General features: G+C 49.5%; 1 protein-coding gene across 1 annotated transcript in view; it reads right to left on the bottom strand.

Moving 5' to 3' along the window:
• Positions 1-23,187, bottom strand: part of PDZD8 (PDZ domain containing 8) — a 403,753-nt gene extending 380,566 nt beyond the window's left edge. The window contains exon 1 of the mRNA XM_078643903.1: positions 22,100-23,187. Coding sequence (XP_078500029.1) covers positions 22,100-22,977 — 878 coding nt within the window. The 5' untranslated portion in view covers positions 22,978-23,187. The remainder of the gene's footprint in view (positions 1-22,099) is intronic.
• Positions 23,188-25,080: the final 1,893 nt, after the last annotated feature.

Genomic DNA, 25,080 nt, shown 5'->3' on the forward strand with positions numbered 1-25,080 from the left:
AGTCTTCCCAGTTGCAGTCTCAGAGCAAGGTCCTGTGAAGTCCAAATTGCCCAGACGGTCAAAGAAAAAGTAGTGTCTTAAATTAATCTTGTTCCACAACTAATCTAGGAACCCACCTACAGGTAAACCCTTAAGTACCCTAACGAAAAGGTTGGGACGATTCAGGGTTCCCTCCCACAAGAGAGGTCAGACAGTGAGGAGGATACTCCCATGTCCTTTGTCCAGTTTTGCGCCAGGGCGGGGGCCAACGGCTCCTTGAGTTGGTTTGAATTGGATTAAGAAAGGAGGGCACCAAATGTGCCCCTCAAGCAAACTGAGTGGAGCTGGCAAGCGCTCCCACCCAGCCCCAATAAACTAAACCCGGTCTCAGAGGTGGTCACACCTCCCTGTGACAGGATACCTATTGTTTTGCCGTTCCCTGCTCGAGCTTGTCTCCGCAGCAGGAGGGTGGAATCGGGTCTCTGGTCGACAGTAGCCACGTTGTGCTGTCCAGGTCTAGAAGACTGGTACCGGGAGCACTGTGGGCCTCCTGAAGGAGCTTTACAGTACATGGAATTATACCTTTCACACTGTTTACGCTGTTGGAGTATGATTCCACCATGTTTGATACAAAACATGACAGGGTTCATTACAGCCAGTTTAGAGATGGTCATCACGTAGTGACACATGGCCAATATATGTATCATAATGGCTGATGCACTTACGACCCGGAAAAATGGACTCCAAAGGTTGTAGGGGTGTCCTGCTCATGGAGGGGCACGTTCACACTTAGAACAGAGCACCCTGGCTTCAGGATTGAAAGGCCTGCCTTAGGGGTGACTTATAGGTTTTAAGTGCAGTGACCTCAGATATAGGGCATCCTACAACTGTTGTAAGTGGTGGTAGCACCAGTTTACACAGGCTGCAATGGCAGGCCTGTAGTTACAGTATGAGTGATATCCCATGGGTGGCATAATACATGCTTCAGCCCATGGGGGACCCCTGGTGGACCTATGCCATGGGTACCTCAGTACTATATACTAGGGACTATTAAGAGTACACCAGTATCCAATCTGGGATGTACCCAAGTAAGTACTTACAATAACCAATTTAGGGGAAAAGCACAGAGACAGGGGTCCTGATTAGCAGGATCCCACGCAGACTAGTAAGAAACAGCATAGCACCAGGCAAAAAGTGGGGGGAACCATAAAAGGAGATCCTACTTTCCTACAGATGCTACCTGACAGCTGTTTGGAGGGAGTGGGGGGAGCTTTAAACCAGCATCCATGTGGGCATGATAATATCCTCGGGGGGGCGGATCACTCCTACACCCATTTCCAATTAAAGAGACTATCAATGACATGGAGTCACACTATGATCCAAAAATGCCACAAAATAAGAAATATTTGCCAGAAACCATGTGTAATTGACCAGTTCATGATCCACACTGATGTACACCATCCGGGTGATATATCCCAAAATAATTCTCTTTTCTGTGCTTTCTCAATGTTCACTACTTTGACTTTTTCTTAATTACTTCCAATAATTGGAATCCCAGCTAGGCTGCTGTAAGTACATGTTTAAGAAAATATATTGAGACCAATATTTTGATCAATTACTTATAACACATTTCTATACTTAGATATGTTCCTTCACGGGTCTCAACACGTCTCCTGCGTGCACCAGCCAAAGTGAAGCACTTTCTATTGCAACCTGCGGAATCACAAATATGGGCTCTTCAGCATAACAATGTAAGACTATCACATTTTATAACTGAATTAAAATGTATAGGATTTAGATCCCCGGTCTTCATTTAAAGCTGGCAAATAATTTGTACATTTTTACCACAAATAATTGAAGATTGATTCACCTTCGTTATGCACATTACAGGATATTTAAATGTGCACTATATTGGAGGCTGTAATGTTCAACAACCTTCAACAAACATCAGCTACACAACACAGATGGCCTCTTAGAGGACAAATTAAGGGGAAGATTTCTTTGCCTGCATGCACACTAACATGACCCTGCAGAACAAAGTGTATATGGCTTCTCCCAGGACAACGCATCCAGAGGAAATCCAGATTGACATTTTAGTGTAACCAGACTAGAAGACCAGAGAAAGTATACTTTAGTCAGGCATGATTTAGTAAGATCATATTTGCACTTGATTCCCTCCAAAATTCCAAATACAAATGTTCCCAACATCTAGGTTGATCTAATTATGTAAATGGACTTTGTTACACAACCATACTGCTTTACTGTGTTTTGTTATCAGTGTGGCTTTACCATTCCAGAGTGTATGTTTATTTCATGGCTTTCATTTTTTTTTAGATCTTGCCTAGGCAGCGCTTACGCTGTCTCTTCGAGAAATGCTGTATTCAGCATATGGGCATAAAGCCCGCCCACTTTCCGTGAATCTTTTTTATTGGCTCCTGTCCTTTGTAAATGTTGGCTTTTCATTGGTTAATAGGCTTAGTAGTCCCTCCTTAGTACTGCCTTGTCTCTTCTTGTAACAACCCATGAGGACACTCCCTGTTACACGTGTTGTTACTCACAAGGTTTTAATTACAGTCCCAGAGCACTATTTTCTTAAAGGGCTTCAGGCAGGACACACGCTTGGTCCTAATAAGGCTGGCAGTGGTTATTTTCCTCACTAGCACAGCTCACATTTATATGAGACATTCTATAAATGTCCCTTCATCAGTTCCACACAGAGTACAACCTAATTAATATAATTCTGTGGTCACATTTTTTAAGCTACTAATTGTATAAATGGACAGAGCTATTTGAATGTTCTCGTGGTACTGTCTTGCATGCCATGTATTATAGGTAGGGTGGATTTACCATATCTTCGGCCGGGTGCAGTACCATATGTGACAAAAAGAAGTCCCATGGGATCACTTTTAGCCACATATGGTACTGCACCCTGGCTAGGTAAAACATTACAGGGTAGAAGGACTCGCACAGTTCTACCAGGACGAGTAGCGGACGCACGCGTGTTCCAAGTGCGCTTTTGGAACCCTGTTTCCTCTTTACCGGTCTACACGGACTCGTGTACAGGCATCAAAGAAAAAAGAATATTCAAACAAGCACACTCGCTGGTCGGAGTGACTTATATAAAGCACACTGAGCATTATTTGCTTTTAATTGGATTTTTATTCATTTACACACATCGCTGTGATCTACCAGTAGTGTTTTACGCCTCACTTTACTTGGAGGACCACTGCAACGGATTCCTTTCTGTCAGCTCCCCTCACTGGGTGCCCAGCTGGGTCCCATGTGAGTAATCCCTCCATTCTATCACTTTCCTGTGGTGCACCCTTGTCACGCTGACATTTTACCTCTCAGATGTTCCTACATCAATAGGTCCTGAAGAGACCCCTTATTGTCACAGGGGTCGAAACGCCGTCGACAATCGTTCAAAGTGAACCATTTAACAGCCCCTATAATGGTTTAGGAGGCTGCTTCTACCACTTATCGTTTCATTGTTATCTTTACCTTATTTTGGAAACCCTTTTCTGTTCATGTCACAATAGGTCACTATTGCTGTAGTTTCCATTTTATACAGGGGACACTTTCACTGTGGATGAATTATTGTTTTTGTAATTGTTTATTGCATTATATACATAAATATTGATTGCGAGTACTAAACATTGAGTAGTGTATGGTTACTTCTCCCTTGGATATCAACTTAACCCTGGTCTATTGCGATTGTGCTTATAACTATCAATATTACTATATTAGTCCACAAGAACCACGGTTTCTGTTTATAAACTACGAACCCTGATTCCAAGTGAGTAGGGTTTCCCTGGTCTCCTCCTGTCGATAGGTGAAAACATTGGCATAAATGCCAATAACTCCAACTCAAACAAATGTGAGACTGACTGCATTTCCAATGCAATAGGTCTCACATTTGTTAAAGTTAGAGCTGTAGGCGTTGAACATGACAATGTTTTTTACTTTTTTTTATTACTATTGGCAATAGCGCCACGCAAATATAATAACTCTACTGCAAATGACAAAACAAAATGCAAATGCTTGTTGTTTTGAGCACTTTAGAAGGGGATATTATCTGGGAATTTAGTGGTCGTAAAGGTTAGGGAACAAACCTATACAAAATCCACTCATATGATCACAAACTAAAAAATATGAAAAGCATTCTCTGTATGTTGGCAAATTTCATTAAGTATGCAGGGCCAAAATGTTATATTGCATTCACAAGGTTTTCTTCCAGGAGTTCCAATTCAGTTGTGCCTTGGAATAAGCTTCTCTGAAGCCAGATGTTCTACTCCATACAAGAATTATTTTCTTCCAGAGAAAATGTTTAAACTCCTTTGCCACACACTCAATCCTTAACCAGTGTTGATTTGAAGCTGTCAATGGTTCGTTCTGCTAAAATCGCCGAGATTTCCCCTCTTGCACAACTCTAAATGACAACCTCAGCACAATTTAGCACTGTGGGACTACATTCCGGGGTTGTTAAGGTTACTGCCCTGAATGGAACAAGCACATTTGTTTCATCTTAACTCCTGGCTATAGCTTGACTCATCTTGTGGCAGGTATATTGTGGATCTGTCCTGCACCACAAAGCACTAATTCTGGAAGAAGTTTATTTTTAGGTTTAAATCTAATTATTGGTTTAAAAAGACAAGAAGGACAAAGCAAGATGCATCAAGCAATAATGCCCAGCTCGCGGGCCTTAGGCAATTAAAACGCTGCAGAGTGCATTAAGAACAATCAGGGAAAACAACCCGATTACCCCCTTTGTCCCACCCAAGAAGTTTATTTTTGTCGGCACCATGCATATACTTCCCTTGACTTTCACGACTTATTTTCAAGTACTGCACGCTCCTAGTTCCAATAATTTTCATGCTATCTCGAAATTCTGCACTATATTGTTATTTTCAGTAGCTCAATTTCTTTCAGGTTTAACATGAGCATTAGCTCCTTCCCAGACCTGCATTATTACAGACTCCTCCATGGACTGCTCTGAGCTTGACAATATTTCCATGAAGCAAGAACGAGATTCACAGGTTCTCTCACATTATTTACACGTACCCACTTTTTATTTCCCTATTGTTATTAAAGAAGAAAACAAATACTGCAGGGATTATTGTCATATCACATTTAATAACTGTATCCCCAAAGATGGCTGGAGCTTCCTTTTTAGGTCTCGCACCTGCGAACCGGATCGCAAAGCGATCCGTCGCTGCGAGACTTATTGTGATCATTCTGCCTTTCAAGGACTGAAAGGGAGAGGACAAGAGACTGGCACGCGCACGCATGAAGCAGCCTGCCGGGATCAGGTCGCGCGCGTCAACACGCGCTCCGATTCCGGCAGGCTCTTCAGTCACCATGGATCACTCTCACGCACGCGCACACATGTAGACACACTCCCGACCCCCCCTCACCAACTCACCGTGCTCTACACACAGACACATGTACACAGACACATGTACACAGACACACGCACACACATCTCCCCACTCACCGGTCTCTTTCTCCGGGTTCCGTGTCTCTCTCTCCCGCACTGGTATCTGCTGGTCTTCACCCGGGCCCCCTCGTCTCTTTCTCCGGGTTCCGTGTCTCTCTCTCCCGCACTGGTATCTGCTGGTCTTCACCCGGGCCCCCTCCTGGGACCCGGGACTTCAGCTGCCACTTCGTTTTCGCTCCGGGGCTCGCTCCTAAAAACGAAACTTTGGAATGACGCGCATGCGCAGGCAGCCCCCGCCCTCAGTTACAACCCAGTACTGAGCTGCTTTTACTTTCGTAGTCTTCCGTGTTCGCTGCGGTGGCTGCTGTTGTTTGTACTTGTTGGGACAGCGTTGGACTTTTAAATTTGCATTATATCTGAGTATCCTGCGAAGGGCTGTTAAGTTGAGTTCTGCGGCTTTTGAAACGTTTGGCAGCGTGGTTGGTAAGTTTATTTTTGGTAACTTTGGGCTTTTCTCTCTTCCGCTCACACATGGTTCATCTCCCTTCCCTTCTCTCCCACTTTCTCACACATGGCTCACATTTCTTTCCTTCGCTTCCACTGTCTCACACATTGCTCACCTCCCTTTTCTCTTTGTTCTATGGTCTCACACACCCACACTCGCAGTGTTCTTTTTTCCCCACCCTTATTAACGGCCGGTACTTATCTGGCAGAGTGGGCAAAGCAGAGGGCGGCCATCACAGGTGTTTCTTTTTTATTCCCTGTCATGTAAATTTACAAAGAGCTGACTCAGGCTCAAGGGGGTAAAAAAAGGCTGTTTGGCATTCATGAAACGGCAACTCTCCTCTACCGCCGTAAAAGCAATTACCTAGAAGCCCCCAAAACACAACATTACTAAAGTTAATCTTTAAATACAACTTCAAAGAACATTGCTTCAGAGGCAGCAAAAGTCTCTTTCCCCGACTTGTTTCCACGTCAGTGCACAAATGCCTACACGGGCACGGGGAAAGGTATAACATACCCTCCCTCCATGAAACGAATGTAATCAGAGAGAAAGGCTAACATACACTGTGAGAGAAAAGGCAGCTACCTATTCTAATAATATTATATGAACCACTGACAAGAGAAAATAAGAAATGTTATTTAGATCTCATTAGAAATTATTTCATTCACAGCATTACCTGTGTTCTATGGTACTTTACATTCTCGAATCTTCTAGTAAGTGCAACCTTCCTGGCTTTGCAAAGTGCTAATGAGGCACATTTGCTAAAGGACAATCACGTGATCAAATATCTATCTTAACTGACAAATCAGCATTTGACTGACTATTATATTTGGTTAACCGCTAGCCACTCCCAACGGATGCCCCATTAACCGAGGTTGTATTACATGCAAACTTGAGTATTTAAGTGTGCCAAAGACATTACTTTATTGTTATTTTAATTTGCTCTACACACATTAGAACAGAATATACAATACCCACACTCCGCCGGAAGATGGCTCCCTCACTGCCACTGGTTGCCATCACCGCAGAACACACAGAGAGGGAACACCTGTTCACAAACACTTTTAACTAATGCTATGTGATGTCCTTGTTGTACGTTAAGTGCTTGGTGCACACCATCCTTTACTACAATATTATGATAACAAGTTTGCGGAGGTGGTAATGTGACAAAGTGAGTATTTTTTGTGTGGCATTGTGCTATAGGTGTGATGTATTCTGTTGTTTTTTGTGCTGGAATATTGCAATGTGATGAGCTGTCCTTTGGCTATGATGCATTCTGTTTTTGTTGGCGTCTGTTACGTTTTAATTGTGCTATGCTGTTTTTGGTATGTTATGGTATCGCCATGGTACTGTACTGTGTTCAGTTGTTCACTTGAGATATGCCAACAAAAGATGCAACGTTTCCAATCAAAAGCAGCAGCACATTTGTGTGTCAATCAACCATTTACCACAGTCTAAGTTGGTACAATACTGCTCAAGCCCTTCAACCTACTGTAGCCCAGTTTATATGATATGGCCCCAACTAGTTTTACTTCCTACTCTGCACATCACCACATACCCACTTTCAAATAACTCTCTTCATTTATCTACTTCTCCCCCCTCCATTTGCCCCCCTCCAGTCGCCCCTCCTTTGCTTGCGGTCATGTTGCCCTGCAACCAACCTTCCCTTCTTTGTCCATGTTGCCCTCCCACACCCATCGTACCTCCATTGTCTGTGCTCCCCCCCCCAGACCCCCGTCCCTTTGGTGTCCATGTTGCCCCCCCCACTGCTCTCTATCCATTGTCCATGTTGCCCTTGACACGTGCCCTCCCTTCATTGTTCGTGTTGCCCTTGCCACCAGCCCTAACTCTGCTGCTCACCATAGCAAAACAAACAGGCATTGGTATAGCCAATAGGTCTCGCCTTTCGGACCTTATAAGTGTTTAGCCATGCAACAGTTGATGTTGTTGCACCAAGGATATTGTGCTGGATAACTAAACACTTATAAGGTCCCAAAGGCGAGACCTATTGGCTATGCCAATGCTTGTTTTAAACAGTTACACTTGTTGACAAAAACAAGCCAGTAAAAAACAGGATCAAGCAGGAACTTCTCAAATAGCAATGTACTTTATAAAATTCTCCACTTCATGAAAATATTTTAAGTAAAGCACCTTAAGAACCAGAAACTGAAATATCACGTCAAAAAGCTTTAGGAGGGAGATGTAGTCATCCTAGTAGAAACTTCATCTAAAAGCAAAATATAGATAAAAAAAGATGGAAGGACCAGTCTTATGTGGAAGGTGAAACTTTTCCTCCAAGATGCAAGCCGTCACAATTTTTTCACTGTAACAAAAACATTCTTGCATTAATGCAAGATGCATCAAGTCGAATGTAAAGGTTTTAATTCGAATGTGCCCTTCCTGGACCTCTAGGCGAAAAGCTATTAGGAATACTCGGCAGAACTAAAATAGCAAGGGCATACTGTGGCCCAGTAAGTAGCAGGGGCTTGCGAATTCCAAGTAAATCAGATCAATGCCCTTTACATCTGTCGCATGCTGCAATGTAAATGGATATAGTCGTAAAATAGCGATTGGGACTGAACTGACTTCAGCGCTAATCACTCACATTAAAATTCAGACAAGCAACATTTTTTTTTTTTAAACAAAAGATGAGTAATACTCTGAGAAATAGGGTATACAAACATCACTAATCAAGGTCGCTTAAATACGATCCTCTAAGCCATGCAACTATATTTAGAAAATACGTTGATAGTTTTGACTTTCAAAACACAATACAGGCACTGAAATAAGATCTCGTACTTTATCGGTGTCTCTCAGGGAACAAAGGGGTCTCCATTCTTGCACACGTAAGAACAAGGAAACAACTATTTCCATCATGCTCGGAATTAGTTTACTTACATGGAGAAAAGCAAATATGTTTTGTGAAGGAATAAAATTAACATGTAAATATATTGGACAGCACAAAAACAATTTTATAAGTATGACATTCTCTTAAGGAATTAAAACTTGGCAAGCATAATGAATAAGCGGAGGAAAGGCCTGCCTCAATGGCCCGGCTGATCTTTTTCTGACACTGACTTCCTTACATTGATGACAATCAGACGCACAAAGAAGGGCCTTGTTATGGGTGAGGCAGATTAAGTTCCTGCCAACTTATAAGATAGGGCATGGTGGCTGTGACTGCATGGTCTGAATCTCGTTTCTATTTTAGAAATCTTTTTATGACTTGTGTTGATTAAAAAAGCTCTTTAGTGTCCAAAAAAGTGAGATGCCAGTGCTATCTAGAGCGGCTCAATAAGTAAAGAAGCAAAATTGCAGAACAGCATGCTTCCACTTTAGATATGTTCACCCCTTTCCTACCCATTGAAGTAACTAGTTGGGTTAGAAGAAACTCACAGACTTGATACTTTCACAATAAAAACTCATTTAACATCTCACCAGCACAACCCTCTTTCGATCTGGAAATAAAGTACTGTATAGAACGAAGCAGCCTACAGTTATATAAAATATTATCAAATTTAGTCATAGGCAAAACATGTTGGGGTATCTCCAATCAAGCCATTTACCAGCTTTGCTTTTGAAAAGAGCCTAACTCGTAATTGTCTAACTATTTCATTGCCAAAAGTGACATGCGCATGATAGCATACTGAGGGTGCGGCACTCGGCCATTTGAAATTGTTTATCTTCTGAGAAAACATCTAACTTTCTGAAGGCAAGCTCACCAGTGTTAGGATTAATGGAACAGGACTTAGACTATTCATAATGCTAGGTCACACACTGCAGCACAAAGGCAACAAAGGCAGGTCGCTTACTGCTCTATAGGTTCTACATCACTTGTATATTAGTAAGAATTATTTGGAATTGATTTAAAGACATAAGATTAAAAAACTTCAAGCTCGAAGTATGTGGTCAAAATGGATTCCCTACAGCAACTGCAGGTTTTGACCCATATCAGGCTTCAAAGTCATCTTTCGAAAAACGATGCACATTTCTTACTGTTGCTCATACGAACGTTACAATTTATCCGCGCACTGCACTGTCTTACTTTGTGACTGAATTGCCTACAGAATAGAACCAATACTTGTGTATGATTTTCCAGATAAGTAAAACTGCCACGAACCAAGAACTTCATGGTTTACTTCAGGGTCCACCATTTGCCCGCAATTTACACATTAATAAATGATTATTTAGCATTACTGGGTTTCTCAAAAAATAAAATCCTGGTCCTATGATATTCCAGACATCCACAATCAGTAGCACTACTACAGCTCTACTGAACTATGAGAACACCTTCTACTCGGGACTTCCATTAAGGGCTGGAAAAAACCCACAATGCCAAAGTCGGATTACATTGACTGTTAGTCACAACTAAAATAAAATGTAAACCGCATTTCTATACTACAAATACCTTGGTGGCACAGCAAGATAAACCAATGCATAGGAAACCATCAAACCCCAAAGTAATGTTTTGTATCCACTCCCTTAATCAGCCGAGCTCTACGCAGCAGTATGATATATATTTCAACGGAAGTTTACTTTTGAGTAAATGTTCTTGCATCCATTGAGGGATAAAATTCTTAGAGGAATAAGCCTGCATTCATTACATAATATGCTCGAACGATCTACACACCTTGTGAGTTAACAAATTCATTGAAGAACAAAATTCACTAGCACAGATGATGAATCAGGCCGTCTAACTAAACTAACCCCTCCAATTAAATTTACTTTCACAGAATACCGTAAGTCTTAAACTGCGAGATTCTTACTTGTACTTAAACCTAGATCTGTGATTATGACATAGAAAGCAAGATACTTGAATTGACTTTTAAGGGTAAAATATTAATACATTATTTTTCTAACAACTGAATGTAGTGCCTTTGAAACAGAGCACCCAAGGTAGAGAAAGTGGTATATCAAGAACTGAAATTGATAAATAGATTCACCCAACACCCTTGTAAAGAATGAACAAAAACAGCAACCGTCAATTCTAGACAACTACAAACATAACTTTCTGGATTCTCCTGCCAAAAAAATATTCAAGAAAAACATACTAAAATGTATCATTTAAAGCAATTGCAATAATTCAAAACAATTTCTGAAAGTGAAAGTCTTAGCACATTCCTGATAACTGTTAAATAGAACACCTATGCATGCTCCATTTTCTGCCACTCACTTGCAGCCATGCCGCAGACATCAGTTGCATGTGTTCCATTTCAAGGTGGATTTTCCACCTGGTAAGGGGCAATACTGATAACATATGCTTACTTTAGTTTCTCATATAGTGTGATTAAGACCCCACGTAGAGAGGTCTTTATACCATAATACAGTGAGGGGCAGTAGATATGGATATACAAAATGATTGTCACCTGGAATTAATAGTATGGCAAGTACACATGAGTGAAACATCCTGTATTAGGAAACAAGTTGACATTGTTTGATTCATGCAATGGGTGTACATTACAGACTGATGATGGCGCAGATATGCAGAAGCATAGAGGTTCGTATAATGAAAATCTCGATTCTAATTCACCATCCATTTCTGTTGCGCTGTTGAAGCCTATTTAATCTGCCAGGATTCGAAACTGTAAACCTCACTTACAAATAAATCTGCGCTTCTGGTATAGTAACCTGAGTATTTTGTGAGTTGTTCATTTAACACTGAATGCAGCGATTTGGCACTGGAAACAGAGAATCCCACAATTCAGCCTGGGCCCTTATAGAAACTGAAGAGATATAGAAGAAAATACATTTTTAAATCATGTTTCTTTCACAAAGAGCTCAAACTCTCAAATCGCACTCAACATCGAGCTACCAATATTATTGCACAGAAACTCATACCTAAAGAATTCAAACAGATATTAGATAGGATATTTTTGGCCACCACAATTCAAATCACATAAGGCAGGTATCAACGAATGAATGCCTTGTAAGAGATCAAGCACATACTCATGGAACCCTAATGGAAAACAATTAACTGCATACTCCAGTTCCTCCTCTCGAACATATGGCTCGGTAAAAAAGCACAAGGGTGCACAAAAAGGGAGTGATTGGGGGAAATCACTGGGCATCTCCAAATTATAACTAGGCATGGCACAACCATCACTGTTTGTAAAAAGCCATTTACAGAAGCATGTAAACAATTATCCATGGTACTTAGGGAAGTTTGCATCTGATCATTCCAATGGTCTAAGATTACAGGGAATAGCAGCATGCTGATAACATGTTTAGCTTGTCAAAACATCATGATCTAATCTTGCAGTTGTTCATACTCAAGTTTTAAACTTCTTATTGGTTATACTCAGGGCCACTGGAAGTGTGATTGTGCAGCTGTGGCGATTTTCACATAATTATATGTTTGCCACATAATCCATCATCTGCCACATATTCTGCAGATTTGAACAAAACATGTATTTTCTAAAGGTTCAAAAGTTACTAAGAACGCAACAACATCTGTTACTGTGCAGTGAAAGGCCCTTTAAAAAGATGGACTGGTCACCTTTCTGTTGCTTATTGCTATATTTGGGTGTTAAACTGGTACTAAAGAGATGCAACCAATGCCCAGACAATGTTTTTAAGTTTAAAAATGACGAAATAATTAAGTAATACTATTACAAAATGTGCGGCATAGGTTGTCATTTCTTGCCACATAATTTACTCAACACTGCAGTATAATGTGTCCCTCTGCTGCTGCAAAATTCCAGTGGCCCTGGTTATACTGATGCAAGTTTGTAGTAATTCTTGACACACTGATCTCAGGTAGTAACTGATCAAGCCATTCTTACCCAAACATGCTATTTATCACACATGCTGACCTGAACCTGCAGCTCAGATTAGTAGGCAAGCTCGCTTAGCCATGTGGTGGGCTTGGCTTGCCTCATCTACTAAATCGCTATGACATATTTGTCTAGGTATGTAGCAAGTTGCAGCACTGTCCAGTGCAATCCATATATATTTGTACAGGGTCAAAACCTTCAGAGAGGCCCAGGCCCTTACAAAGTAATTATGGCTTGCCCATCTATCCACCCAGCTGCGTCCCGCATCTATCGACCCGGCCACGCAAACGCGCCCGCATCTATCCTCCAGGCCGCAGACGCGACCTGCACCTATCCACCCAGCCGCGCCCCACATCTATCCACCCTGTTGCGCCATATCCATCCACCTGGCCACACAGAGGCGCCCCACATCTATCCTCCCAGCCACGGAGAGGCGACCTGCATCTATCCACCCGGCAGAGCATCTATCCACCCGGTCGTGCAGACGCGCCCGCTTCCATCCACTATCCACCGGGTCGCGCAGACGCGCCCTGCATCTATCCACCGGGTCGCGCAGGCGCGCCCTGCATCTATCCACCGGGTCGCGCAAGCGCGCCCTGCATCTATCCACCGGGTCGCGCAAGCGCGCCCTGCATCTATCCACCGGGTCGCGCAAGCGCGCCCCGCATCTATCCACCGGGTCGCGCAGGCGCGCCCCGCATCTATCCACCCGGTCGCGCAGACGCGCCCCGCATCTATCCACCCGGTCGCGCACACGCGCCCCGCATCTATCCACCTGCCAAGGCAGATGTGCCCCACATCTATCCCCCCTGCAAGGCAGACTCGCCCCGCATCCATCCTCCCGGCAAGGCAGACGCCTGCCGCGCCTATCCACCCAGTCAAACAGACGCCGGTCGCATCCATCCACCCGGCCAAGCAGATGCCTGCAGCATCCTTCCATCCACCCGGTCGGCCGAGCAGACACCTGCCGCATCCATCCAGCCACCCGAGCAGACACTTAGCCTCCACACCGGCCCCAACAGCACTAAGGATGCCTGGCTTCACCCTGGGGGTGCCCAGGAGTGGACACTTCACAGGGAAAGCCAGGAGGGGTTCCACAGCGGTATGAGTATCAGCACCAGGAAGCCGCATAGGCGACACCGCAAGGTGACCGTCTGGTGACAGTGCGCTCTATAAGTACCATGACATTTACATTTGCATCCATCCACCCAGCCGAGCAGACACCTGCCGCATCCATCCACCCACCTGGCTGAGCAGATGTCTGCCGCATCCACCCACCCACCCGGCCGAGCAGACGCCTGCCGTATCCATCCACCCGGCCGAGCAGACGCCCGTCGCATCCATCTACCCACCTGAGCAGACGCCTGCTGTATCCATCCACCTGGCCAAGCAGACGCCCGTCGCATCTATCCAACCGAGCAGATGCCTGTCGCATCTATCCAACCAGCTGAGCAGACGCCTGTCCCATCTATCCAACCAGCTGAGCAGACGCCTGTCCCATCTATCCAACCAGCTGAGCAGACGCCTGTCGCATCTATCCACCCGGCCGAGCAGACTCCTACAGCATCTATCCACCCGGCGGAGTAGACGCCTGGCCCGTCTATCCACCCGGCCGAGCAGACACCTGGCCCGTCTATCCACCGGCCAAACAAACGCCTGCCCCATCTATCCACTGGCCAAAGAGACGCCTGCCACATCTATCCACCGGCCAAACAGACGCCTGCCACATCTATCCACCGGCCAAACAGACGCCTGCCACATCTATCCACCGGCCAAACAGACGCCTGCCACATCTATCCACCGGCCAAACAGACGCCTGCCACATCTATCCACCGGCCAAACAGACGCCTGCCACATCTATCCACCGGCCAAACAGACGCCTGCCACATCTATCCACCGGCCAAACAGACGCCTGCCACATCTATCCACCGGCCAAACAGACGCCTGCCACATCTATCCACCGGCCAAACAGACGCCTGCCACATCTATCCACCGGCCAAACAGACGCCTGCCACATCTATCCACCGGCCAAACAGACGCCTGCCACATCTATCCACCGGACAAACAGACGCCTGCCACATCTATCCACCGGCCAAACAGACGCCTGCCACATCTATCCACCGGCCAAACAGACACCTGCTGCATCTATCCACCGGCCAAAGAGACGCCTGCCCCATCTATACACCGGCCAAAGAGACGCCTGCCGCATCTATCCACCGGCCAAGCAGACGTGTGCCGCATCCATCTATCCGGACGTTTAGAAGCCTGCCACATCCATCCACCCCGCAGAGCAGATGCCTGCCGCATCTATCCACGGGCCAAACGGACACCTGCCCCATCTATCCACCGGCCACACGGATGCCTACCCCATCTATCCACCGGCCAAGCAGACGCCTGGCGCATCTATCCAAAGGCCAAGCAGGCGGCTGCCACATCTATCCTCCCTGCAAGGCAGACGAGCCCCACATCTATCCTCCCTGCAAGGCAGACGCCTGCCGCGCCTATCCACCCAGTCAAACAGACGCCGGTCGCATCCATCCACCCGGCCAAGCAGACGCCTGCCGCATCCATCCACCCGTTCGAGCAGACGCCTGCCGCATCCATCCACCCGTTCGAGCAGACGCCTGCCGCATCCATCCACCCGTTCGAGCAGACGCCTGCCGCATCCATCCACCCGTTCGAGCAGACGCATGCCGCATCCATCCACCCGTTCGAGCAGACGCATGCCGCATCCATCCACCCGTTCGAGCAGACGCATGCCGCATCCATCCACCCGTTCGAGCAGACGCATGCCGCATCCATCCACCCGTTCGAGCAGACGCATGCCGCATCCATCCACCCGTTCGAGCAGACGCATGCCGCATCCATCCACCCGTTCGAGCAGACGCATGCCGCATCCATCCACCCGTTCGAGCAGACGCCTGCCGCATCCATCCACCCGTTCGAGCAGACGCCTGCCGCATCCATCCACCCGTTCGAGCAGACGCCTGCCGCATCCATCCACCAGTTCGAGCAGACGCCTGCCGCATCCATCCACCAGTTCGAGCAGACGCCTGCCTCATCCATCCACCCGTTCGAGCAGACGCCTGCCGCATCCATCCACCCGTTCTAGCAGACGCCTGCCGCATCCATCCACCCGTTCTAGCAGACGCCTGCCGCATCCATTCACCCGTTCGAGCAGACGCCTGACGCATCCATCCACCCGTTCGAGCAGACGCCTGCCGCATCCATCCACCCGTTCGAGCAGACGCCTGCCGCATCCATCCACCCGTTCGAGCAGACGCATGCCGCATCCATCCACCCGTTCGAGCAGACGCATGCCGCATCCATCCACCCGTTCGAGCAGACGCCTGCTGCATCCATCCACCCGTTCGAGCAGACGCCTGCCGCATCCATCCACCCGTTCGAGCAGACGCCTGCCGCATCCATTCACCCGTTCGAGCAGACGCCTGCCGCATCCATCCACCCGTTCGAGCAGACGCCTGCCGCATCCATCCACCCGTTCGAGCAGACGCCTGCCGCATCCATCCACCCGTTCGAGCAGGCGCCTGTCGCATCCATCTACCCGTTCGAGCAGACGCCTGTCGCATCCATCTACCCGTTCGAGCAGACGCCTGTCGCATCCATCTACCCATTTGAGCAGAAGCCTGCTGCATCCATCCACCGGCCAAACGGACGACTGCCCCATCTATCCAACGGCAAAACGGACGCCTGCCCCATCTATCCACCAGCCAAACAGACGCCTGCCCCATCTATCCACCGGCAAAACAGACGCCTGCCCCATCTATCCACTGGCAAAACAGACGCCTGCCACATCTATCCACCGGCCAAACAGACGCCTGCCACATCTATCCACCGGCCAAACAGACGCCTGCCACATCTATCCACCGGCCAAACAGACGCCTACCACATCTATCCACCGGCAAAACAGACGCCTGCCACATCTATCCACCGGCCAAACAGACGCCTGCCACATCTATCCACCGGCCGAGCAGACGCCTGCTGCATCCATCCATTCACCCAGCCGAGCAGACGTCTGCCACATCTATCCACCGGCCGAGCAGACGCCTGCTGCATCCATCCATTCACCCAGCTGAGCAGACACCTGCTGCATCCATGCATCCACCTGGCCAAGCAGACGCCTGCCGCATCCATCAATCCAGTCAAACAGACGCATCCATCCATCCACCCGGCCGATCAGACGCCTGCCGCATCCATCCACCCACCCGGCTGAGCAGACGCCTGCCGCATCCATCCACCCGTTCGAGCAGACGCCTGCCGCATCCATCCATCCACCCGAGCAGACACCTGCCACATCCATCCATCCACCCAGCCTTGCAGACACCTGCCGCATCCAACGATCAACCCGGCCGAGCCGACGCCGGCCGCATCCACCCATCCACCCGGCCGACTGCCGCATCCATCCACCGGCCGAGCAGACGCCTGCCACATCCATCCATCCGAGCAGACGCCTGCCGCAGCCATCCATCCACCCAGTCGAGCAGACGCCAGCCGCATCCATCCACCCGGCAGAGCAGACGCCTGCCTCATCCATCCACCCGGCAGAGCAGACGCCTGCCTCATCCATCCACCCGGCAAAGCAGACACCTACCTCGTCCATCCACCCGGCAGTGCAGACGCCTGCCTCGTCCATCCACCCGGCAGAGCAGACGCCTGCCTCGTCCATCCACCCGGCAGAGCAGACGCCTGCCTCGTCCATCCACCCGGCAGAGCAGACGCCTGCCTCGTCCATCCACCCGGCAGAGCAGACGCCTGCCTCGTCCATCCACCCGGCAGAGCAGACGCCTGCCTCGGCCATCCACCCGGCAGAGCAGACGCCTGCCTCGGCCATCCACCCGGCAGGAGCAGACACTTGCCGCATCCATCCACCCGGCAGGAGCAGACACCTGCCGCATCCATCCACCCGGCAGGAGCAGACACCTGCCGCATCTATCCACCCGTCAGGAGCAGACACCTGCCGCATCCATCCACCCGGCAGGAGCAGACACCTGCTGCATCCATCCACCCGGCAGGAGCAGACACCTGCCGCATCCATCCACCCGGCAGGAGCAGACACCTGCCGCATCCATCCACCCGGCAGGAGCAGACACCTGCCGCATCCATCCACCCGGCAGGAGCAGACACCTGCCGCATCCATCCACCTGGCAGGAGCAGACACATGCCGCATCCATCCACCTGGCAGAGCAGACACATGCCGCATCCATCCACCCGGCAGAGCAGACACATGCCGCATCCATCCACCCGGCAGAGCAGACACCTGCCGCATCCATCCACCTGTCGCACCCAACCACCCGGCAGAGTAGACGCCTGTCACATCCATCCACCGGCCACATCTATCCATTGGCCAAGCAGGCGCCTGCCACATCTATCCATTGGCCAAGCAGGCGCCTGTCACATCTATCCATTGGCCAAGCAGGCGCCTGTCACATCTATCCATTGGCCAAGCAGGCGCCTGTCACATCTATCCATCGGCCAAGTAGGCGCTTGCCACATCCATCCATCAGCCAAGAAGACACCTACCACATCAATCTACCGGCCATGAAAGCGCCTGTCACTGCTATCCACTGGCCAAGCAGACTCCTGCCGCATCCATCCACCCGGCAGAGCAGACGCCTGCCGCGTCCATCCACCAGTTCGAGCAGACGCCTGCCTCATCCATCCACCAGTTCGAGCAGACGCCTGCCTCATCCATCCACCCGTTCTAGCAGACGCCTGCCGCATCCATTCACCCATTCGAGCAGACGCCTGCCGCATCCATCCACCCGTTCGAGCAGACGCCTGCCGCATCCATCTACCCGTTCGAGCAGACGCCTGTCGCATCCATCTACCCGTTCGAGCAGACGCCTGTCGCATCCATCTACCCATTTGAGCAGAAGCCTGCTGCATCCATCCACCGGCCAAACGGACGACTGCCCCATCTATCCAACGGCAAAACGGACGCCTGCCCCATCTATCCACCAGCCAAACAGACGCCTGCCCCATCTATCCACCGGCAAAACAGACGCCTGCCCCATCTATCCACTGGCAAAACAGACGCCTGCCACATCTATCCACCGGCCAAACAGACGCCTGCCACATCTATCCACCGGCCAAACAGACGCCTACCACATCTATCCACCGGCAAAACAGACGCCTGCCACATCTATCCACCGGCCAAACAGACGCCTGCCACATCTATCCACCGGCCGAGCAGACGCCTGCCACATCTATCCACCGGCCGAGCAGACGCCTGCTGCATCCATCCATTCACCCAGCCGAGCAGACACCTGCTGCATCCATGCATCCACCTGGCCAAGCAGACGCCTGCCGCATCCATCAATCCAGTCAAACAGACGTCTGCCTCATCCATCCATCCACCCGGCCGAGCAGACGCCTGCCGCATCCTTCCATCCAGCCAAACAGACGCATCCATCCATCCACCCGGCCGATCAGACGCCTGCCGCATCCATCCACCCACCCGGCTGAGCAGACGCCTGCCGCATCCATCCATCCACCCGAGCAGACACCTGCCACATCCATCCATCCACCCAGCCTTGCAGACACCTGCCGCATCCAACGATCAACCCGGCCGAGCAGACGCCGGCCGCATCCACCCATCCACCCGGCCGACTGCCGCATCCATCCACCGGCCGAGCAGACGCCTGCCACATCCATCCATCCGAGCAGACGCCTGCCGCAGCCATCCATCCACCCAGTCGAGCAGACGCCAGCCGCATCCATCCACCCGGCAGAGCAGACGCCTGCCTCATCCATCCACCCGGCAGAGCAGACGCCTGCCTCATCCATCCACCCGGCAAAGCAGACACCTGCCTCGTCCATCCACCCGGCAGAGCAGACGCCTGCCTCGTCCATCCACCCGGCAGAGCAGACGCCTGCCTCGTCCATCCACCCGGCAGGAGCAGACACCTGACTCGTCCATCCACCCGGCAGGAGCAGACACCTGCCGCATCCATCCACCCGGCAGGAGCAGACACCTGCCGCATCCATCCACCCGGCAGGAGCAGACACCTGCCGCATCCATCCACCCGGCAGGAGCAGACACCTGCCGCATCCATCCACCCGGCAGGAGCAGACACCTGCCGCATCCATCCACCCGGCAGGAGCAGACACCTGCCGCATCCATCCACCCGGCAGGAGCAGACACCTGCCGCATCCATCCACCCGGCAGGAGCAGACACCTGCCGCATCCATCCACCCGGCAGGAGCAGACACATGCCGCATCCATCCACCCGGCAGGAGCAGACACATGCCGCATCCATCCACCCGTCGCACCCAACCACCCGGCAGAGTAGACGCCTGTCACATCCATCCACCGGCCACATCTATCCATTGGCCAAGCAGGCGCCTGCCACATCTATCCATTGGCCAAGCAGGCGCCTGCCACATCTATCCATTGGCCAAGCAGGCGCCTGTCACATCTATCCATTGGCCAAGCAGGCGCCTGTCACATCTATCCATTGGCCAAGCAGGCGCCTGTCACATCTATCCATCGGCCAAGCAGGCGCCTGTCACATCTATCCATCGGCCAAGTAGGCGCTTGCCACATCCATCCATCAGCCAAGAAGACACCTACCACATCAATCTACCGGCCATGAAAGCGCCTGTCACTGCTATCCACTGGACAAGCAGACTCCTGCCGCATCCATCCACCCGGCAGAGCAGACGCCTGCCGCGTCCATCCACCCGGCAGAGCAGACGCCTGCCGCGTCCATCCACCCGGCAGAGCAGACGCCTGCCGCGTCCATCCACCCGGCAGAGCAGACGCCTGCCGCGTCCATCCACCCGGCAGAGCAGACGCCTGCCGCGTCCATCCATCCGGCAGAGCAGACGCCTGCCGCGTCCATCCACCCGGCAGAGCAGACGCCTGCCGCGTCCAGCCACCCGGCAGAGCAGACGCCTGCCGCATCCATCCACCCGGCAAAGCAGACGCCTGCCGCATCCATCCACCCGGCAGAGCAGACGCCTGCCACATCCATCCACCCGGCAGAGCAGACGCCTGCCACATCCATCCACCCGGCAGAGCAGACGCCTGCCACATCCATCCACCCGGCAGAGCAGACGCCTGCCACATCCATCCACCCGGCAGAGCAGACGCCTGCCACATCCATCCACCCGGCAGAGCAGACGCCTGCCACATCCATCCACCCGGCAGAGCAGACGCCTGCCACATCCATCCCCCCGGCAGAGCAGAAGCCTGCCACATCCATCCACCCAGCAGAGCAGATGCCTGCTGCATCTATCCACCGCCAAACAGACGCCTGCCCCATCTATACACCGGCCAAGCAGGTGCCTGCCACATCTATCCACCAGCCAAGCAGGTGCCTGCCACATCTATCCATCAGCCAAGAAGGCGTCTGCCACATCTGTCCACCAGCTAAGAAGACACCTGCCACATCTATCTACTGGCCATGAAGGTACCTGTAACTGCTATCCACTGGCCAAGCAGACGCCTGTCTCATCTACCAAAGTAGATTACCACAGTCTCTATCCATGGGCAAAGCAGGCACCTACCATGTCTAACCAAGTGTCAAGGAGACGCCCACCATGTCCAGCCACTAGCCAAGCAGAAGACAGCCATGTCTAGCCACTGCCCAAGCAGAAGACAGCCATGTCTAGCCACTGCCCAAGCAGAAGACAGCCATGTCTAGCCACTGCCCAAGCAGAAGACAGCCATGTCTAGCCACTGGCCAAGCAGAAGACAGCCATGTCTAGCCACTGGCCAAGCAGAAGACAGCCATGTCTAGCCACTGGCCAAGCAGAAGCCAGCCATGTCTTGCCACTGGCCAAGCAGAAGCCAGCCATGTCTTGCCACTGGCCAAGCAGAAGCCCACCATGTCTAGCCACTAGCCAAGCAGGCCTCCATCACATGGCAATCAGACACTCACCTCATGTTACAGTTGGGTACAGGAATTTATAAAACTGGGACAATTATGCACTTCTAGATTTGCTGTCAAGCAGTCCTAGTCTGCAGTTGTGCACAGAGCATTCATATTGTTTTGTCACTGGACGGGGGGGGGGCATACCAAGCCCATCAGTTGGGCACGGAGTACATATGTGATATATATCACATATCTCCTATCTCGCCATTTTGGCAGAGGGGCACACCCAGTACTGTAAAAAGTGCTCACCTAGCTTCTGAGTCGCACAGGACATAAACATGACGATTTGTGTAAGTATAATGCACTAACCACATCTTATGTATAAGATATGGGCTCTCTGTTTTGGAAGTTGCATGTGGGACTCTCATATGGTCTTGTGGTGGTTGAGCTATGTTTTCCTGGTCTACCGTTTAGAAAAACAGACTCATATGGACTTGCCATTGGCCAAGACCCACTATTCATATGAAGGGTGTGGTCTCCTGACTGTACATTTAAGAGAGCTCACCTGATCTTATAGTTGGGTAGCGTATGCTTTCTCTTAATAACCTTCTTTAGCTGGTTGACAATGATGGAGGTGAGCTGGGGCATAGGTCTTCCTTCAAACTGTGATTTGACCTCAAAGTCAATGAGAGGGTCTTCCAGGAAACAAAAGCTCCAGTGGGTGAAAGGCAGACGGGTGAAGGCCAACCGCAGCCTCCCCAGCACGCGGGAGATCTTGACAAAAAGGTATGCCGATTTGCCAAAGACTAGGTCCACATCGATGGCCAGGTGGAAGCCACCGTTGTACTCCAGCTGCACCTCAAAGGCTAACTCCTCAGGTGCAACAGCCGACTCATCCCCCCCAGGTGGGACAGCAGGACCAAGCAATCGTACTCCAGTGAAAACAGGTAAGGCTTCCCCCAGGCATACATCCCTGAGACTCAGTCCTTCAAGTAAGCGCCCAGCAGTCCGAGTCAACAGGAGCTCTTCTAACTCGACCTTGATCTTCTTGGCCACCCATCGTCTCAGTAGTGCTGTATCTCTCAGCTCACGAAACAGGAAAAGGAAGATCGCGTTGAGGAAGTGGCATGTTTCTGGTTTGGGGATTCGCGTGGCTCCCCCAGCATGGGAGGTAGAAGATTGCTTTGGGACCTGAGTATCAACTCCCTCTGCCGCCTCCTTGTGATTAGCTTGGCCGTCCTCTTCCTGCTTGCCTACTTCAGGCTCCCCTGGGGCTTGCAGATAACCCCTGAGCTGGGGCCCGGGCACCCCGGCCCTACCGGGGGCACCCCCTAACCGTGGCCTGGGCTCTGGCTTCCTGCGATAGAGCAGCAGGCACTGGAGTAACAGGGTTAGAAGTGTCCCGGCAAGGGCCGACAGCAGCATCAGCAAAGCAGGGTACATGGTGCCAAGGCTCAACCTTGCTTAGCAAAGTCAAGGCGTGTCTCCCTCCATGGCCCAGCTCTCCCCGCTGCTGCGAAAATGCCCAAAGCAGGGTGGTGCTGTGTTCTTCGCCCCCGGAGCGTCTCGCTCTCTACCTCTCTCGCTCTTGACTCGGACTGACGCGAGCACTTCCGGGAAGACTAACCTCCCCACTCTCAGCTTGTTGACGTCAAGACGTCAGAGAACTCCATACGCCGCCCCGCCTCCTCCAATCCCGGAATGCGTTTTGGCTACTGAACTGGCAAATACGCAGCCAACGACCTAAGCGCGCACGAGGATTGGTGAACGTGGTTGGGGGATGACAGGGAAGTGTTACGATGTCGCCTGTGTAACCATGTACCACCTTTCCAAATAGGTTCTGCAGTTTGGGACGGGATGATCCTAGGCGGCTTTAAGCAGACTCTAACGGCTGAGTAACAGACGGGCGGGCAGGTGCATAGCTGCCAAGGTTTCAGATTGCTAAATGTGATATTTTCGTAAATTAATTTTAATTATGAGTGACATTTCAATGACCATGAGTGACACTTTCTTGCGAGCAACATCAGGGAATGAAAGAAGAGGCGAACATGTACATATCAAAAATGACACCCATGTGAGCAACAAGAAACTCTAAGAAGAACGCTGCAAAGCACCAGAAACGATAGGACACTAACTGGAGACAGACTTAGGGTGACCAACTGGCATTGGTGCAAATTCAGGACGGTGAATGTAAAAATTCAGGACAAAGGGTCAAAATTCAGGACAAAACTTCGGTACAAAAGTTACGTTTTACTGACACGTCAGAGTTGGTCGCGCAATAGTATATAAGTAAGTAAATAGACAACCACCTAAGTACAAGTCAAAATAAGTTTATATTAGGTTGAGACAATCATGCACGTCACGTTTTTTCAGTATGGCCTCAGCCTGCTATCTTAGACGATTCAAAATGTGCATCTCGCTCCAGCAGGTACATTAGTCACCAGGCAATGGTGAACCACACCTGAATATAAGTGAGGCCGCTTTTATTGTTGATTGAAAACTACTGGATATACAAGGAGCTGTGCAGTGCCAGCCCCCAGTAACAAAACCGCTCTCCCCCCCTTTCCGCCTCCCAGTGAAACACCCAATGCCCGGTCAGTCCGGTCTTGCTACCACCCTCCATTGGTGCCCCTCATCTTCACTTAGACCGTCTCTCATGTGTATTTAATTTCTTTTATAGTGTTACTTGTGGTATTCCATGACACTATGTCATTTAGAATTAACTTATGTCATATAGATTGTGACCATGTCATCTAGAATGTTTATGAATGATTTTACTGTAACGTTACTTAGAGGTGGTGACTTGAAGGACTTCGCCTCCTACTAGTGGTTGTTAAGCTGTCTCTATAATAAATCTACTTGGAACCTAAAATCTTGTGTAGCGGAATTACTACACATTTATTGGCGACGAGGATGGTAGAAGTCCTTTTATGTACAATGCCACATTTACTAAGAAAATCTTCAAATTCCCTACTGATGAACTGTGGACCATTGTCTGAAATAAGTTCTTCCGGTAAACCTTCCCTTGCAAATATTTCATCAAGGAATTCAATCACATATTCAGAAGAAATTTTCTCAACAATTTTTAATTCGGGCCATTTTGAGAAGTAGTCAATTAAAACTAAAGCGAATAACTCTTTACCAGATTGGTAGATGACATGGTCACAATCTATATGACATAAGTTAATTCTAAATGACATAGTGTCATGGAATACCACATTACTCATCCCAAGTATGTAGGGCAGGGTGTCGGAGTACGTTACATCACACGAACATTATATAGAGACAATGACTCATATTAACATGAAAGTCATTGTATAGGAAATGCTACTTAAGATAATGGGTGCTACAGGTGTAATCATTCTTTCATCCATCATTCAGTCTTTCACCATTCATTCTGTCCTTCCATCTGTGTGCCCATCTATATCCAAACATATTAAACAATTTGCAAACCTATCCACCATTTATCCTTCCATCCATCATTTCACTCACCCATCCCTTCATCCACCCTTTCACTCATCCATCATTCATCTACCCACCCTTTCA

This window comes from Lissotriton helveticus, chromosome 5_1 (genome assembly GCF_964261635.1).
Source record: "Lissotriton helveticus chromosome 5_1, aLisHel1.1, whole genome shotgun sequence".
Taxonomy (NCBI): Eukaryota; Metazoa; Chordata; class Amphibia; order Caudata; family Salamandridae; genus Lissotriton; species Lissotriton helveticus.